We start from the raw sequence: 17,329 nt of genomic DNA on the forward strand, positions 1-17,329 counted from the left end.
AACTGCTGTGCGCTACCTGAAGCGCAAAGTGGAGAAAAGTCCCCATGTGACTGCTGAGGAACTGAAAAAAGGTTTGTCAGATGCGGGTACTGAAGATGAAACATGAATTCTCTTCAGTACCAGGAGATATTGGATGAAAATGTGAAGCAGTCCGTCACAAACCTGAGGCTTGGGAGACGTTGGACCTTTCAACAGGACAATGATCCCAAGCATACCTCCAAGTCCACTAGAGCATGGTTGCAAATTAAAGGCTAGAAAATTTTGGAGGAGTGGCCATCACAGTCACCAGACTTAAATCCGATTGAGAACCTCTGGGACTTAAAAAAAACAGTTGCAGCGCGCAAGCCTAAGAATGTGACTGAACTGGAGGCTTTTGCCCATGAAGAATGGGCTAAGATACCCGTAGATCGCTGCAAGATACTTGTGTCAAGCTATGCTTCATGTTTAAAAGCTATTATAACTGGAAAAGGATATTGTACTAAGTACTAAGAATGAATGTCACTTGGGGGTTGAATAACAGAAAAGACATTTGTGGTTATTTCATTATAAAGGTTATATTTGTCTGACTTACAAGTGCCCCTTTGATTTCATTGTAAACAAGATGACTGAAATGATCAAAATCAATGTCAAACTGGCCAAAACACTCAATTGAATAATTGATTGTTTAATTTGGAATAATTTTGAACACAACTGTACATTGTATTTTCGCAATATGGTCAAAGAAACTAAATTTTCTTTCCGATCCAAAAATTTGCAAAAAAAAAACAAACGCAAAAAAGCTTTATTCTACTGTGAAAATTTGCGAAAATTCATAAAAAAAAACCCAAACTTATTACAAAATGATTTTCAATGGCATTTTCCCTCGAAAGTCAAATTTTACATTATTTTCGCAAAAAATGTATGCAAAAAAAGAAAATCTGCATTTTCGCTCATCACGGATCATAACAGAATAAGGGTTGGTTTACTAAGGCTGTAGTCAGCAGAGAGGTAGAACTAATCCAGCAAATCCGGGATTCGATTTTTTTGGGTGGAAAAAAAAAAAGAGCAAAGAGCAAAAAAAGAGGAAAGAAGAAAGTTGAATAAAAAAGTTAACGAAAACATTTTCCTACTGCATGCTGTATATAAACACAAATCTGCATGCTTATCAAGTAGTTAAATGTAGTTATCACGTAGTCATGTGGTTACTGACAGTGGGGAGGTTTTTTTATAGCAACCAACAAAGGTTTCTTTCTTGTGTTTTCAGATTAACTTTCTTATCATCCATTTTTATAAACCTATATTTTTGCAAGAATAAAGCAATGCAGTTTATATCATTTGTTATTACAAATGTTTCCGTGCAAAGTATGACAGCTGGCTTTAATTTTCCACGTACTACAGTAAGGGAGCAATACCACAAGAATTCTTTAAAAAAAAAAGAAATCCGTATTTTAAGGGAACCCAAGGTGAGAGATACAGTGGCGGCCATTTTGATTTATTTTCAAAAAATGCAATTTGCATCCCCCCTATGCCTCTAATATGTTTAGCCCTGAACAAGCATGCAGATCAGGTGCTCTGACTCAAGTTTGACTGAATTAGCTGCATGCTGGTTTCAGGTGTGTGATTAAGACACCACTGCAGCCAAAGAGATCAGGACATCCAGGCAACTGGTATTGATTGAAAGGAAATACCGTAAATATGGCAGCCTCCAACTCTCACCTCGGGATCACTTTAACAACTTCACACTACAGGCTATTTTACCCTTCCTGCTAAGAGACATTTTTACATTTCAGCACTCCTCCCATTCATTTGGCCATAACTTTATCACTGCTTATCGCACCTAAATGATCTATCTTGTTTTTTCCACCACAACTCAGTCCTTTTTGTAGGCGATACTCGTTATTAGTAATTATATTATTTTCTATGCATTTTAAAGGAAAAGCCAAGGAAAGAATGAAAATATACACCATTTCTCTAATTCTATCCTCGGGCGACCTGGACAGCCATTTAGGGTAACAAGGAGGTGAGTGGAGGAGAACGGTTGGAGCGGTGGGCATGAGGACTGTATAGAATACCTGTCTGCTCCCCCAGTTTTATATAACCTTTTCGGCTCTGGTATCCTTTAAGGCTGTGCGATTACTTGTAAATATCGTTTTAGGTGGTGGTTTTTAAGTGACTGACTTACAGACATGACTGTTTGGCTCCCAGACAAGCAGTATAATAATAATTCCTTTTTTTTGCAGAGCGCTTTTCTCCTGTCAGACACAAAGCACTTGCGAGGCAACCACTAGAGTGCACTCAGTAGGCAGTAGCAGTGTTAGGGATTCTTGCCCAAAGAACTCCTTACTGAATAGGTGCTGGCTTACTGAATAGGAAGAGCCGCGATTTGAACCCAGGACCTCTACATCAGAGGCAGAGTCCTTAAAGAGAACCCGAGGTGGGGATTTATTTTGCTAGTGGGGCACAGAGGCTGGTTATGCACAGTAACACCAGCCTCTGTTGCCCCATGGTGTGCCTCCATGTCCCCCCTGTGCTCCGCTATAGCCCCCGCAGTGCTGGCGACACGCGTGTCGCCAGCACAATATTTACCTAAGCGCTGTCTGTCAGCGCCACTCCCCCGCCTCCTTCGCATCGGCGGGGGAGTGGCGCTGACAGACAGCACTTAGGTAAATATTGTGCTGGCGACACGCTGCGTGTCGCCAGCACTGCGGGGGCTATAGCGGCGAACAGGGGGGACATGGAGGCATACCATGGGGCAACAGAGGCTGGTGTTACTGTGCATAACCAGCCTCTGTGCCCCACTAGCATAATAAATTCCCCCCTCGGGTTCTCTTTAACCACTACACTATGCAGCCCCTGTATGTACTGCCTCATTGGGGAAGGGGGGATGGTCAATTCATAAAGGAGACCACAGTGACATTGTTATACCCGTTAACAGTTAAAAAAGAAAAAAAAAGCTAAAATGTTAAGTACGTTATTTTTCCTCAAGAAATTTTGTACGTGGCTGTAGACTATATTTGGGATTATAGTGTAAGCTCTTCTGAAGAACATCTAGTAACAATGTAAAGTTTATATGTAGCTTTAGACTATGGTTAGGCTTAGATTGCAAGACGTTCTGAAGGGCATCTAGTGACATTAACTGTGTGGTCTGTAAAGCAATGTGGAAAATAATATCTGAAGCAATCACTGGCTCACATTACTGCTTTGCTCTTCACTGCTTATCTTCTTCAGTAAATTACCTCAAGGAAAAAGAAAAGCATTTTGCAAAAATGAGGAGAAACTATGTTACAACTGAAATCCTAATTTAATATAGACATAATCAATGAGAAATAAAACAAGCAAGCCACATTTTCAAAACTAAGCCCACAGCTCCACCTAGTGATACTTTGTAAAAATATGGATACTTTGTAACAATTGGAAGCAAATACTGTACTTCTTTAGTTTAGGTCAGAGGTCCACAAACATTTTTGGTCAAGGGCCGGGTCAGCATACTTCAGACTGCTGGGGGGTCGGAACATATATAGAATGATGTTGAAAAATATTTCATTGAATCTAGGTATTAATTCCTACGTCATGCCCGTAGGAAAACTCCCAGCAGAAGCCATTCAGTGATGCAGTACCCTAAGAACGTCTTTGTGCACCAGACAGTGAAGCATACCCAACCAGGTGACAACCTGCCGTCCAGCTGGATAGCAGTGTCACCTGGTACAGAGTTGGATTGGAAGCCAGTGAATGACATGCACCTCTATTACTGTGCACCCATGCTATGCATTTGAGTGAACCTAACTTGCCTAACTCCATGCTCCCATCCAGTGACTGACTAAGCATTACCTTGTACTCATACTGTGCTGTGTGATCTGGTTTTCTTGTATTCCTGTATTGTCATATTGCTGTTTGTCACCCCTAAATATTGTCTGTAACCTAAATTAATGTCCAGCGCTGCGTAATATGTTGGCGCTTTATAAATACAACAAATAAATAAATAATAAATAAATAATGACTGCTCGCTGGCTTCTACAGTATGTGGATAGGTGATGCCAGCACTGCTATTCTATATGCAGGCTGCCGAAACTTAAAGAAAACCTGAACTGAAAATTAAAAGTCAAAATAAACATACACAAGTCATACTTACCCCCCGTGTAGTCTACTCCACAATCTCTTTCTCCTCTCCCGCGTCCTGTTTGTTCACTGTGATCAAGGGAATTCTCCGTCCTCCATTTTGAAAATGGCCATTACCCCATAACAGCTTCCTGGTCAGCACACTGTTAAACTGTAACATCGCCCACTTGAGCCGTAGGGAAACATAGACATTACCTGGCACATCAGTTGTCCTCTCAGCTATAACTGACAGCAACTGAGATATAACTAACACCAACTGATATATAACTGACAGCAACTGATATATTTCAGTTCTGACAAAATGTTGTCAGAACTGGAAGGGATTATTGTCAGAAGAAAATGGTGAGCTTCTGAGAGGAACTGATGGCAAGGTAACTATGTAATGTTCATTTGAAGTTACCTCATGTGTTTATTTTAAATAATTTTACTCAGTACAGGTTCCCTTTAAAGGTACCGTGGGCTGCGGGCCTTAGAGGACCACTGGTTTAGGTGATAAAAGTGAGCATATTTTAGTTAAATGCTTCTTTAATGAGAACTGTCTATACAGCATGGAAAAGCACTTTCATTTAACCAGGAATTAAATTTCAAGGAGCAGCAATACTTACCTTGAGTATTAAGGTAATAGTGCTTCCACAGGGGTCGCAGCTTGTGTTTGCCACCGACATCCCAAATGGTAAATTTAAGGTTTTTATATTCGACTGTTTCAACATTAAAACCTTCAAAAAGTAATAAAATAAAAAAATATCAATAGCAGCAAGACAAAAACATACCAGGATGATCTCATGGAAAGTTCTCATGGCAGCTATAAAAACAGTATTCAGAATTATAAGTAGTAATGCAGTAAGGATGACCATGGACACGTTTTCACACTCGCCATTTGCAAGGAGCAGCCCTGCAGTACTCACTAATGCCTGAAAGCAGGAACCTCCCTACATATGGATAAATGTCCAGGAGTTCAGCTGTGCAAACAGTGGTTGATAGTAAAGTATTGCATCTTTCAATGTCATCCCATACAAGCCTGTTTATAAAGAAGAGACAAGTCTGATTTCTGACTCCCCTTTAAAGAGAACCCGAGGTGGGCAAGTGGGCAGATGGGACAGAGGCAAGTTCTCTACTGCCTAATGACATGCCTCTGTGTCACTCCACCGCCGCTTCTCTACCCGCCGCACCCCCCCCCCCTATACCCCCCCCCCCCCCAAATTGGCGATATTATTTGCCACCATCTAGGAGGTATACACAGGGGGGAGGAATTCCTAGTTCAAAACGCCCGCCAGGGGCATTCCTACAGGGTTTCCCGAGCTGCCAGCTCTCTCCCTGGCCACGCCCTCTGCCGCTTCCCCGCCTCCCTGCACACTGGATGAGAGAATGACTCTCTCATCCCATCATCGTGACAAGTCGCGAAAGTGAAAGTGGCCCAGTGCAGCCCACAGGAGCGGCGGGGAGCAGCGTTTTTTGCGGCTACCTGACCTGCTCAGCTCCATGGATCAGGTAGCCTACTTATTTTTTTTTCTTTTTAGCCCACCTCAGGCTCTCCTTAATATGGATGCATTTATAAATGGACAATCTGATTAACTGCATTGGCGATCAGTCCTCTGATTACCCTAAGGTTCTGATCAGCAGCTTCATTCAACTGAAAGTGCCCTTGGATCACCTTAAAGTAACATTGAAGTGCCCTAGAAAAAAAAAGGTTAGATACTCACCTATGCAGCGTGAAGGCTCTGGATCTTATAGAGACTTCATGGTCCTCTCTCTGTGTCCTCTGTGAGACTGCACATGCACATGTACAGTACGGAGCAGTCAGTCTGCAGAAGCACTCAGAGACATGAGTGCTTCCATACCTTCTTCAGGTTGTTGAAAACTTCAACATGGGGAGGGGGTAGCGGTGGACAGAGGACATGAAGAGAGGACAGGAAAGGCTCTATGAGATCCAGAGTCTTCCCTCTCTATAGGCGAGAATCTGACTTTTTTTTCCTAGGATGTTTCAGTGTTAATTTAAGTAACCTTGGGGAGCTAGATTCTAGTCACAGCCATGAAGATGTTAGTTTTAAGGCCTGCAAGTGATGCACCTCCTGCACGATTGTCCCATCAGCCAAAGGCCCCAGTTTCAGGGCAGCAATTAAGCCATAAATGACTCCAGAGCTCACCAATGGTCCTAGACATCAGAGAGCACCAGGGAGCTGTGAATCTACACTTTATGTATTTTATTTAAAGTTTTATTGAGAGGTTCACAAAATACAAACATTATGCAGCAAGCAACATATACACTAATTAAAATAGGATAGACTTACTGTGGTTACATCCTGCTCTCTTCAGAAGCATCATAACACGTTTATGAAGCAAAGCCCTTAACCTTATCAAGGGAGGGTCGTAGCTTAATTTTTCCCCAGCTAACGACCCAACCTCCAGATGAATACCCACTTTTTAAAGTGACAATACGGCGATAAAGGGACGTTTGTAGGAAAAACACGTTTGCCACTCTGCCCCATTAAATGTAACCTAAACTGAGGAGGATATAAAGATTTCCTTTTAAACTAATACCAGTTGCCTGATTCTCCTGCTGAGCCTGTGTCTCTAATACTTTCAGCCACAGCCCCTGAACAAGCATGCAGATCAGATGCTCTGACTGAAGTCAGACTGGAATAGCTGCAGCTTGTTTCAGGTCAGTGATTCAGCCACTACTAAAGCTAAAGAGATCAGCAGGACTGCCAGGCAACTGGTATTGTTTCAGGGCCCGTTTCCACTAGAGCGAATCTGCATGCGTTTCCTGCATGCAGATTCGCATAGACAATACAAGTGGATGGGACTGTTTCCACTTGTCAAGATTTCTGAGCATTTTTCTGTGCAGAAAAAATCTGCACAGCAGAGCCATCAGAATTTGCATACCGCTATGCGATTCGTATACAATGTATTTAATAGGAAATTCGCATGCGGTTTTGGTATGTGAATTTTCATGCGAATTCGCATACGATTTTGCATAGAAACAATGGAAAAGCACACAGGCACTGCCATGGTTAAATTCGCATACATAGTCATCCATGCAAAATCGTATGCAAATTCGCATGAAAATTCGCATACAAACGCATGCTTTTTCCCGCGGCGATTCCCACCGCACAAGTGGAAACGGGCCCTAAAAGGAAACATCCATATCCCTCTCAGTTTAGGTTCCCTTTAAAGTAACGGCTTCCTCACTTAAATGGTACAAAATGAAAACATCTCATTAATATTTACTAACAAGGAGTCACATAGCATGCTGTGCTGACTGGAGTAATGCAAATGTTACATAGCAACTGCTGGTTTAGCAGGGTATACAATGTGTGAATGTCTGAAATTTTAATTCAATTCACACATTGTTAACCATACACTGGAATATCACTCTTGCGATAACTAGCACTCACCAATGGTTGGGATTGGCTGCATGAATTCATCCTGCTTTAACTTAAATAATATAGTTGTTTTTCCAGCTCCGTCAAGCCCCAAAGTCACAACTCGAATTTCCATTTTTGGACCAATGTGAACTCTATTGTCCTATAATAAAATAAACAGAAACAGGAAACAAATATAAATATTCACAATCCCTTAGTCCAGTATTTTGGAAACGGAGTTCAATTCCTGGTGGTACATTTGCTCAGTGTGTAGAATATTATTATTTAGTATTTATATAGCGCCGACATCTTCCGCAGCACTATATAGAGTATATATCGTTACATGGTTATTTGGGTTGAAAAAAAAAAGCATACTGGACGTCCATCGAGTTCAACCAGTATATGGTCTTGTCACTTAGCTGTCCCTCAGAGGGGCTCACAATCTAATCCCTACCACAGTCATATGTCTATGTATGTATCGTGTAGTGCCTAGGTTCTCAACGAGTGGTACGCGTACCCCAGGGGGTACTTTGATGGTTCCAGGGGGTACTCAGGCTTGATATACTTCACCAAGAATAACACATTTAGAGTTTTAGACAAAGATAAATCTTATTTAAACACCAAATCTGTATTTTAGCAAATTAAAAGCAATAGTAAATGCTTGGAAATTGTTTAGAAGCAATTATGTACTAAAAGTAAATATATATTTGTCAAGGTGTATTTGTAATAATGTTTGCTGTGCTGGGGGGGTACTTGGTGAGTACAGGGTTTTAAAAGGGGTAAATACCAATAAAATGTTGAGAAACACTGGTGTAGTGTATGCATCATAGTTTAGGGACAATTTTTTAGCGTGAAGCCACTAACTTATCTGTATGTTTATGGGATGTGGGTGGAAACCAAAGTGCCTGGGGGAAACCCACACAACCACAGGGAAAACATACAAACTCAGTCCAGATAGTGTCCTGGCTGGATTTCAAACTGGAGACCATGTGCTGCAAGGTGAGAGTTCTAACCATTACGCCACCATGCTGTCCATAAGACAGAGTCCACAGAAACTATATTTTCAATAATTTGATAAACAAAAACCCCATTATTTAGAAATAGCAGTTGATGGTGGAGAATTTCTATCTCTACACAGGAGGTATCTGGGGCTTGCACACAGTGAACTAAGGGTGCTGCTGTTGTCAAAACCCTACCAGACCCTCCTACAATGCAACTTACATAAAAGCTATATTGATTTGAGCTTATTTTTAATATTTAGCTTTATAGAAGCTGTTGTGATAGGAAGTTTGATTTCCACGGTTACCTTTGTGAATGTAACAGGAATACTGGCGTCCAGCTGGATGTGATCTGCGAGCTCAGTGAACTGCTGCTGCTGTTTCTGAAGAGTCTCCAGTAGACGTGTGATCTCCTGTTTGGCTAGCACGACCCTGCAGTCATCCTGTGTGACAGAACATAAGACAGGTTAGGCCTGGTAAACATGGGCAGATCCCTGGGCCAGCGTTTTGGGTGCACAGTAATTTCACGACAATATGCATATGTTTATAATTGCTCATATGTCCAATTGTTTTAGCCCTGTCTTTTGTCACATTATATTGAGCAGTTATTTGCACATCCACGTGGCGTAACAAGTACACAATGATTGCCATTTGCAGCCATGTCCAACTGCGTAGCCTCCCTGGCATTTAATTTTGAATGACTTTCTCTCCCAAAAAAATAGCTCAATTGATTTTCATGAAATTTTTGTCTGTAACGTGTCAAGCAAAGGTCTAATAAACATTTTGAGTATAACAACATTTTCAAACACAAAATCATGTAAAATAAATAAATAAATATGGATTTTCCCTTTCTGCCAGACCACAATTTCCCTCCCTTCAGCTTTTTGCCAGAAAATATCCAACAGTTACCGGATCGCATTGTCCTTTCGCTCAGTCGGCCTAACAGAAGCCACACATCGTCCCTTCTCCTCCCTAGCCACGTCCCTTCTCCTCCCTTCATAGGAACAGGCACGTGGCTAGCTCCCTAGGTCTAAATAGGTTGGTTTCATGGAATACATTATACAGTGAGGTGAAAAACTATTTGCCCCCTTCCTGATTTCTTATTCTTTTGCATGTCTGTCACACTTAAATGTTTCTGCTCATCAAAAACCGTTAACTACCGGTATTAGTAAAAGATAACATAATTGAACACAAAATGCAGTTTTAAATGATGGTTTTTATTATTTAGTGAGAAAAAAAACTCCATATCTACATGGCCCTGTGTCAAAAAGTGATTGCACCCTTTGTTAAAAAAAATACCTTAACTGTGGTTTAATCACACCTGAATTCAATTTCTGTAGTCACCCCCAGGCCTGATTACTGCCACACCTGTTTCAATCAAGAAATCACTTAAATAGGAGCTATCTGACACAGAGAAGTAGACCAAAAGCCCCTCAAAAGCTAGACATTATGCTAAGATCCAAAGAAATTCAGGAACAAATGAGAACAAAAGTAATTGAGATCTATCAGTCTGGTAAAGGTTATAAAGCCATTTCTAAAGCTTTGGGACTCCAGCGAACCACAGTGAGAGCCATTATCCACAAATGGCAAAAACATGGAACAGTGATGAACCTTCCCAGGAGTGGCCGGCCGACCAAAATTACCCCAAGAGCGCAGAGAAAACTCACCCGAGAGGCCACAAAAGACCCCAGGACAACATCTAAAGAACTGCAGGCCTCACTTGCCTCAATTAAGGTCAGTGTTCACGACTCCACCATAAGAAAGAGACTGGGCAAAAACGGCCTGCATGGCAGATATCCAAGGCGCAAACCACTTTTAAAGAGAACCAGAGATGAAGCACCCTCATGTATTTTATTACATTTATCAGTGGGAACATGACAGTAAACACCTACCCTGCTTTTAGTTTCATTGTTATCTGCTTAATTAGTCTATTAGCAACTGTGATAAGAATCCACCGACAATTCAGTCGAGGTTTGACCTGGAATCATGATAGCTGAGTCACTCTTCTGTGAAGTCCTTTCAAGCCCAAGCCTTCCCCCTCCTGGCTTAGATCTTCTGCTTTGCATACTGAGAGCTGTGATGACATGGGAGGGGGCTGCTCCTGAGAGAGAAGCTCTGTGGCTGTAATATGATCCCTGTGTGCTCTGTGTGCACTAGATTCTCATAGGAATGAAAATGCAGTTATTATCAGTGACACTTCCTACAGGCAGATCATACCAATATGAAAGCACATAGATGAAAGGCTGCATTTAGCCTAGATAGCAGCCTAGTCTCATATAGCCTAGACAGCACATCCAGAACACCTCATAACCTGGAAGCAGAAGTGATATGAGCCGGCGGCCATATTTGATTTTTCCTGGAGCAATAATGGATAAAAAACACTAAAAAAGGCACACCAGAGCAGCAAAATTATCAGGTAGAGCATTTATTCTTTACAAGCTATCAACTGATATGTTTATTTTGTGTGAAACGTTCATCTCTGGTTCCCTTTAAGCAAAAAGAACATTAAGGCTCATCTCAATTTTGCTAAAAAACATCTCAATGATTGCCAAGTTGAACTTTTTGGAAGGTGCGTGTCCCGTTACATCTGGCGTAGAAGTAACAGCATTTCAGCAAAAGAACATCATACCAACAGTAAAATATGGTGGTGGTAGTGTGATGGTCTGGGGTTGTTTTGCTGCTTCAGGACCTGGAAGGCTTGCTGTGATAGATGGAACCATGAATTCTAATGTCTACCAAAAAATCCTGAAGGAGAATGTCCGGCCATCTGTTCGTCAACTCAAGCTGCAGCAGGACAATGACCCAAAACACACCAGCAAATCCACCTCTGAATGGCTGAAGAAAAACAAAATGAAGACTTTGGAGTGGCCTAATCAAAGTCCTGACCTGAATCCTATTGAGATGTTGTGGCATGACCTTAACCACTTGAGGACCCACCCTTTACCCCCCCTTAAGGACCAGCGCTGGTTTGATTGATCTGTGCTGGGTGGGCTCTGCAGCCCCCAGCACAGATCAGGGTGCAGGCAGGGAGATCAGATTGCCCCCCTTTTTTCCCCCCTATGGGGATGATGTGCTGGGGGGGTCTGATCTCTCCTGCCTGCTGTGGGTGGCGGGGGGGGGGCACCTCAAAGCCCCCCTCCGCGGCGAAATCCTGAAATCCTCCCCCTCCCTCTCCTACCTGGCCCCCCCTGGTAAGCCGGGCTGCACAGGACGCTATCCGTCCTGTGCAGCCAGTGACAGGCTGTCTCCTGTCACATGGCGGCGATCCCCGGCCGCTGATTGGCCGGGGATCGCCGATCTGCCTTACGGCGCTGCTGCGCAGCAGCGCCGTACAAATGTAAACAAAGCGGATTATTTCCGCTTGTGTTTACATCTAGCCTGCGAGCCGCCATCGGCGGCCCGCAGGCTATTCACGGAGCCCCCCGCCGTGATTTGACAGGAAGCAGCCGCTCGTACGAGCGGCTGCTTCCTGATTAATTAGGCTGCAGCTGGCGACGCAGTACTGCGTCGCTGGTCCTGCAGCTGCCACTTTGCCGACGCACGTTATGAGTGTGCGGTCGGCAAGTGGTTAAAAAGCTGAATTACAACAATTCTGCAAAGATGAGTGGGCCAAAATACCTCCAGAGCGCTGTAAGAGACTTGTTGTTGTTGTTATCTCAAACACTTGATTGCAGTTATTGCTGCTAAGGGTGGCCCAACCAGTTATTAGGTTCAGGCTAGTTACACACCGGGACGTTGCGTTATAGTGGACGTTATGGTCGCATAACGTCCCCTAACGCAACGTTTTCCGGTGTTGGTAGAGGACGTTGAGTGAGCCGCGTCAAGCGGCTCTTTCCGCATTAGGCGCTGATTGGCCGGCGGGACCACGTGATGCGGAATGAAACACTCCGCATCACGTGATACCGACAGCCAATCAGTGGCCACCAGTGCAGTGCATATTGAGTAGCCATGTGCGCGGCTACGTAGACGCCTCTCCCCACCTCCTCTCCGCCCCAACACTGAGCATGTGCAAACAGTCTAACGCGGCTTAGCCGCTGGAACGCTATAGTATGCTGCACGTTCTGAAGAACGTGCAGCGTTACATGTAACGCAACGTGGGCAGTGTGAACAGCCCCATTGACTTTGTATTGCTGTGAGTTGGGGAGCATTACAGGCTGCACTAACATGCGCCTGTAACGCCCCTGTGTGGAAGCAGCCTCAGGGGTCAATTCCTTTTTCACACAGGGCCATGTAGGTTTTGAGTTTTTTTTTCTCACTAAATAATAAAAAACATAAATTAAAACTGCATTTTGTGTTCAATTATGTTATCTTTGACTAATAGTTAACGATTTTTGATGAGCAGAAACATTTAAAAGTGTGACAAACATGCAAAAGAATAGAAATCAGGAAGGGGGCAAATAGGTTTTCACATCACTGTAGTTGGTCAATCCCATGCAGCTGAATGCTGGCACCAAACTTCTGGAGTATACACAAAATTATTATCTGGTACCAACAAAGAACAAGCTGCACGTTATATTCGTCTGACTGTCTCTTAACAATTCTACTTTAAAGTGAAATTTCACCTATCTCAAGAAATAAAAAAAATCCCTCAACTTCAGCTCTACAAGCTGCTAAAATTATTAACATGTTATTTGAATGAGGAACTTTAACCCAGGAATGAACTTCATCCCAATTAACCTCCTGAGCGGTCTGGACGAGCTCAGCTCGTCCATCACCGCCGGAGGCTGCCGCTCAGGCCCTGCTGGGCCGATTTTTATCAAATAAAGTGCAGCACACGCAGCCGGCACTTTGCCAGCCGCGTGTGCTGCCTGATCGCCGCCGCTCTGCGGCGATTCGCCGCGAGCAGCGGCGAAAGAGGGCCCCCCTAGCCGCCTGAGCCCTGCGCAGCCGGAACAAAAAGTTCCGGCCAGCGCTAAGGGCTGGATCGGAGGCGGCTGACGTCAGGACGTCGGCTGACGTCGATGACGTCACTCCGCTCGTCGCTATGGCGACGATATAAGCAAAACAAGGAAGGCCGCTCATTGCGGCCTTCCTTGTTTATTCTGGGCGCCGGAGGCGATCGGAAGATCGCCTCCGGAGCGCCCTCTAGTGGGCTTTCATGCAGCCAACTTTCAGTTGGCTGCATGAAATAGTTTTTTTTTTATTTAAAAAAAACCCTCCCGCAGCCACCCTGGCGATTTAATCAGAACGCCAGGGTGGTTAACAGCCAATACCCCCTTTAACACAAGAAAGCTTTACCTTTTCTGGAATAGATCATCGGGGGGAACTATGTGGCTGATATTGTGGTGAGATCCCAGTGTGATGCCATGGTCATGAGAGTTTCCTGTCTGTGAACCTTGTTGCATTGTGGGAAAGAACGGCTGTCTCCAACTGCTAAGCAAGTATTAGTCCCCTCTGTGTGTATATATGTTCTGACCGGGCAAAACTAGAAGTGGCCATCTCACTGTGGCCAATGTGCGAAATGAATTAAGATTTCGGGCAATGTGACAAATGAAACTGGCTCCTCGGCACTGGCTCCTCTCCCTGCCCCCTCCTATTCAGCTTTGGCAGCCGAGGACACAAGCTTGTCCTCCAGAGTCGTTCTTAGCGTCCACTTCTAGTTTTGCCTGGCCAGAACCCGAAATGGCAAGACTTCAGGTTCTGGCCAGAACATTAACCCCCTGACCTACATACACAGGTGAATCCAATTATGAGAACGAGTATTTAAGGGGGTCAATTGTACGTTTCCCTCTTTTAATTTTCTCTGAAGAGTAGCAACATGGGGTCTCAAAACAACTCTCAAATGACCTGAAGACAAAGATTGTTCACCATCATGGTTTAGGGGAAGGATATAGAAAACTGTCTCAGAGATTTCAGCTTTCTGTTTCCACGGTTAGGAAAATATTGAGGTTATGGAAGACCACAGGCTCAGTTCAAGTTAAGGCTCAAAATGGCAGACCAAGAAAAATCTCGGACAAATAGAAGCGATGAATGGTGAGAAGAGTCAGAGTCAACCCACAGACCAGCACCAAAGACCTACAACATCATCTTGCTGCAGATGGAGTCACTGTGCATCGTTCAACCATTCGGCACACTTTACACAAGGAGATGATGTGAGAATGATGCAGAGGAAGCCATTTCTCCGCCCACAACACAAACAGAGCCGCTTGAGGTATGCTAAAGCACATTTGGACAAGCCAGCTTCATTTTGGAATAAGATGCTGAGTTATTTGGGCATAACAAGGGGCATTATGCATGGAGACAAAAGAACACAGCATTCCAAGAAAAACACCTGCTACCTACAGTAAAATATGGTGGTGGTTCCATCATGCTGTGGGGCTGTGTGGCCAGTGCAGGGACTGGGAATCTTGTCAAAGTTGAGGGACGTATGGATTTAACTCAGTATCAGCAGATTCTGGAGACCATTGTCCAGTAATCAGTGACAAAGCTGAAGCTGCCCCAGGGCTGGATCTTTCAAAAAGACAACGACCCAAAACACTACTCAAAATCCACTAAGGCATTCATGCAGAGGAACAAGTACAACGTTCTGGAATGGCCATCTCAGTCCCCAGACCTGAATATAATTGAAAATCTGTGGTGTGAGTTAAAGAGAGCTGTCTATGCTTGGAAGCCATCAAACCTGAATGAAGTAGAGAGGTTTTGTAAAGAGGAATGGTCCAAAATACCTTCAACCAGAATCCAGACTCTCATTGGAACCTACAGGAAGCATTTAGAGGCTGTAATTTCTGCAGGGATGAATCTAGACCAAGTTGCGCCTGGGGCAAGGTCAGGTTTTGGCGCCTAAAGGTTAGGTTTTGGCACCTAAACTGCAATTCATTTTGTCGCCTTTTTAAAAATTCAACAAACTGCGCCTGGGGCAAGAGACCCACCTGCACCACCCCCCTTAATCCGTCCCTGAATTTCTGCAAAAGGAGGATCTACTAAATACTGATTTCATTTCTTTTTTCTGGTGCCCAAATTTATGCACCTGCCGAATTTTGTTTAAACAATTATTGCACACTTTCTGTAAATCCAATAAACTTAATTTCACTTCTCAAATAATCACTGTGTGTGTTACACTGCGCAGTACAATCCTGATGACGTCGGCTGGACCACGTGACCCATGCAGGGGAAGCGCACAAGAAGCCGACCCTGGCGAGGTCAGCTTCTGCACCGAGGGACACCAGAGCCACTGGAGCTGCGGCGAGGGCACAGCATGACTGCCAAGGGCTGGAGGAAGCCCCAGGTAAGTGGAGTTTGTTTGTTTTTTTAGCTTGGATGTTTCCTTTAAAAGGTATATTATTCAAAACCCTGTTCAGGGGTACTTTAAACTCTGAGCACACAATCACCCCGGGCCCCTCCATAGCTCCTCCACCATGATCCTCCCAAGTTGACCAGTCTGTCAACTTGGGAGAAACCTTGCTGCTGCCACTCAGTTAGTGCAGCTGTGGAAAATAATCAACATTGCCTCCTGTTCGTGCAAGAGGAGGAAATGCCTGTAATGTCTGTACTGAAACAAAACCTACAGATTCCAGTCTAATAAAAGTTCAGTTACTGATTATATTGGGTTCTGACATTTGGCTGCAAATTGTTATAAAAAAGGTAATTTTTAATATCAATGCAAAACATATTTGTGTAACACCAATACACGTTTTTAGCGATAGTAGAAATTCAATTACCATAGGCAATAGAAAATGATGTAGCTTTGGCATACCAAGAACCAAAAATTAATACTCAGTGCTGAATATACCTGCTGCAGAGCCTTCTCACAATGCAGACAAGCTGTGGAGACTTCAGACAATAAGATGGTCATGTTTTCTTGCTGCTGCCTCAGCCAGATGAGCTGCTCTCTCACGTGTGCATCAACAACACTGAGTGCCATTTCCTCCTGACGGCATAGCGTTTCATGGAGGTCTGAAAAATAGGCTCGGACACAAGACCGGGCATTCTCTGCCGTGCCTGGGGCCTACAAGAGTGGAGAGGACAACAAAATATTTAGACCTCATTACACCGGGCTATAAAACAGCGATTACCATATTTTTGGGAATATACCACGCACCTAGGTTTAGAGGGTAAAAACTAGGAAAAGAAAAATATTCTAAACTTGGTGTGTCCATGTTCCAGGAGCGTCTTATAGATGTTCTCCCCCAATCATTGTCCTCCTGTGTCCCTCTGTGTACCGTGTGTCCCCTTCTATCCCCATATCCTCCTTTGCTCCACCCACAAGTCTCCATCTTTCCCCCTATGTCCTCTTGTGTGTCCCACTGTGTCTTATATTTCGAAAATGATGGTATATTCGGTTCTGACATCACGGCCTGCAAATCTACTGGCGAGTCTCCACAATTTTTGCAGCTACCTTGAATGGGGAAACATACTGCCACAATGCACCCATCATCCATATACACTGCTGATATTTACATGTTCGGTGTGAGCCATTCCAATCCCATTCTCTACAATCTGTTCTCCCCCTTCAATCTGCTGGACGATGCCTGTAAGCTTTCGGGAATATTCTGAGATCTCTTCAGTGAAGCTCCTTATACAATGTGCCATATCCAGGATGGAAGCACGGATCTGGCTGGCTTCTGACTCCAGAACAGCATGCTTTAAAGAAGGAACATACATGTTAAAAGATTTTACATCATAAAACAAGATTTGTACACATATGCAATTCTGATTGGCCAATGACTGACTAATTTTACTCCCTCAATGTAGTTTGAGGGCCAACAGATCCTATGAACAGATCGTGTAAGGGAAAGCTCTTATACTGCATAGAAGTGGTAGAATTAGCAGTTGAATAAGCCAGTCACATGGTATGTATGTACGTGACACACGCACCGTGCTATACACCAGCAAAGAATGGGCTGCAAATACATAAGCAGAAGATGGATGGGCACT

The 17,329-nt window shown here is 43.7% G+C and overlaps 1 protein-coding gene across 1 annotated transcript in view; it reads right to left on the bottom strand.

Annotated features, from left to right (window-relative positions):
* Positions 1 to 17,329, bottom strand: part of TRIM23 (tripartite motif containing 23) — a 38,557-nt gene that overhangs the window by 14,567 nt on the left and 6,661 nt on the right. Inside the window, exons 5-9 of the mRNA XM_068249874.1 lie at positions 16,853 to 17,035; positions 16,185 to 16,400; positions 8,764 to 8,898; positions 7,491 to 7,620; positions 4,701 to 4,811 (exon numbers count right to left, since the gene is read on the bottom strand). Of these exons, the coding sequence (XP_068105975.1) occupies positions 4,701 to 4,811; positions 7,491 to 7,620; positions 8,764 to 8,898; positions 16,185 to 16,400; positions 16,853 to 17,035 (775 nt within the window). The remainder of the gene's footprint in view (positions 1 to 4,700; positions 4,812 to 7,490; positions 7,621 to 8,763; positions 8,899 to 16,184; positions 16,401 to 16,852; positions 17,036 to 17,329) is intronic.

Source organism: Hyperolius riggenbachi, chromosome 1 (assembly GCF_040937935.1).
Source record: "Hyperolius riggenbachi isolate aHypRig1 chromosome 1, aHypRig1.pri, whole genome shotgun sequence".
In the NCBI taxonomy this organism is placed as follows: domain Eukaryota; kingdom Metazoa; phylum Chordata; class Amphibia; order Anura; family Hyperoliidae; genus Hyperolius; species Hyperolius riggenbachi.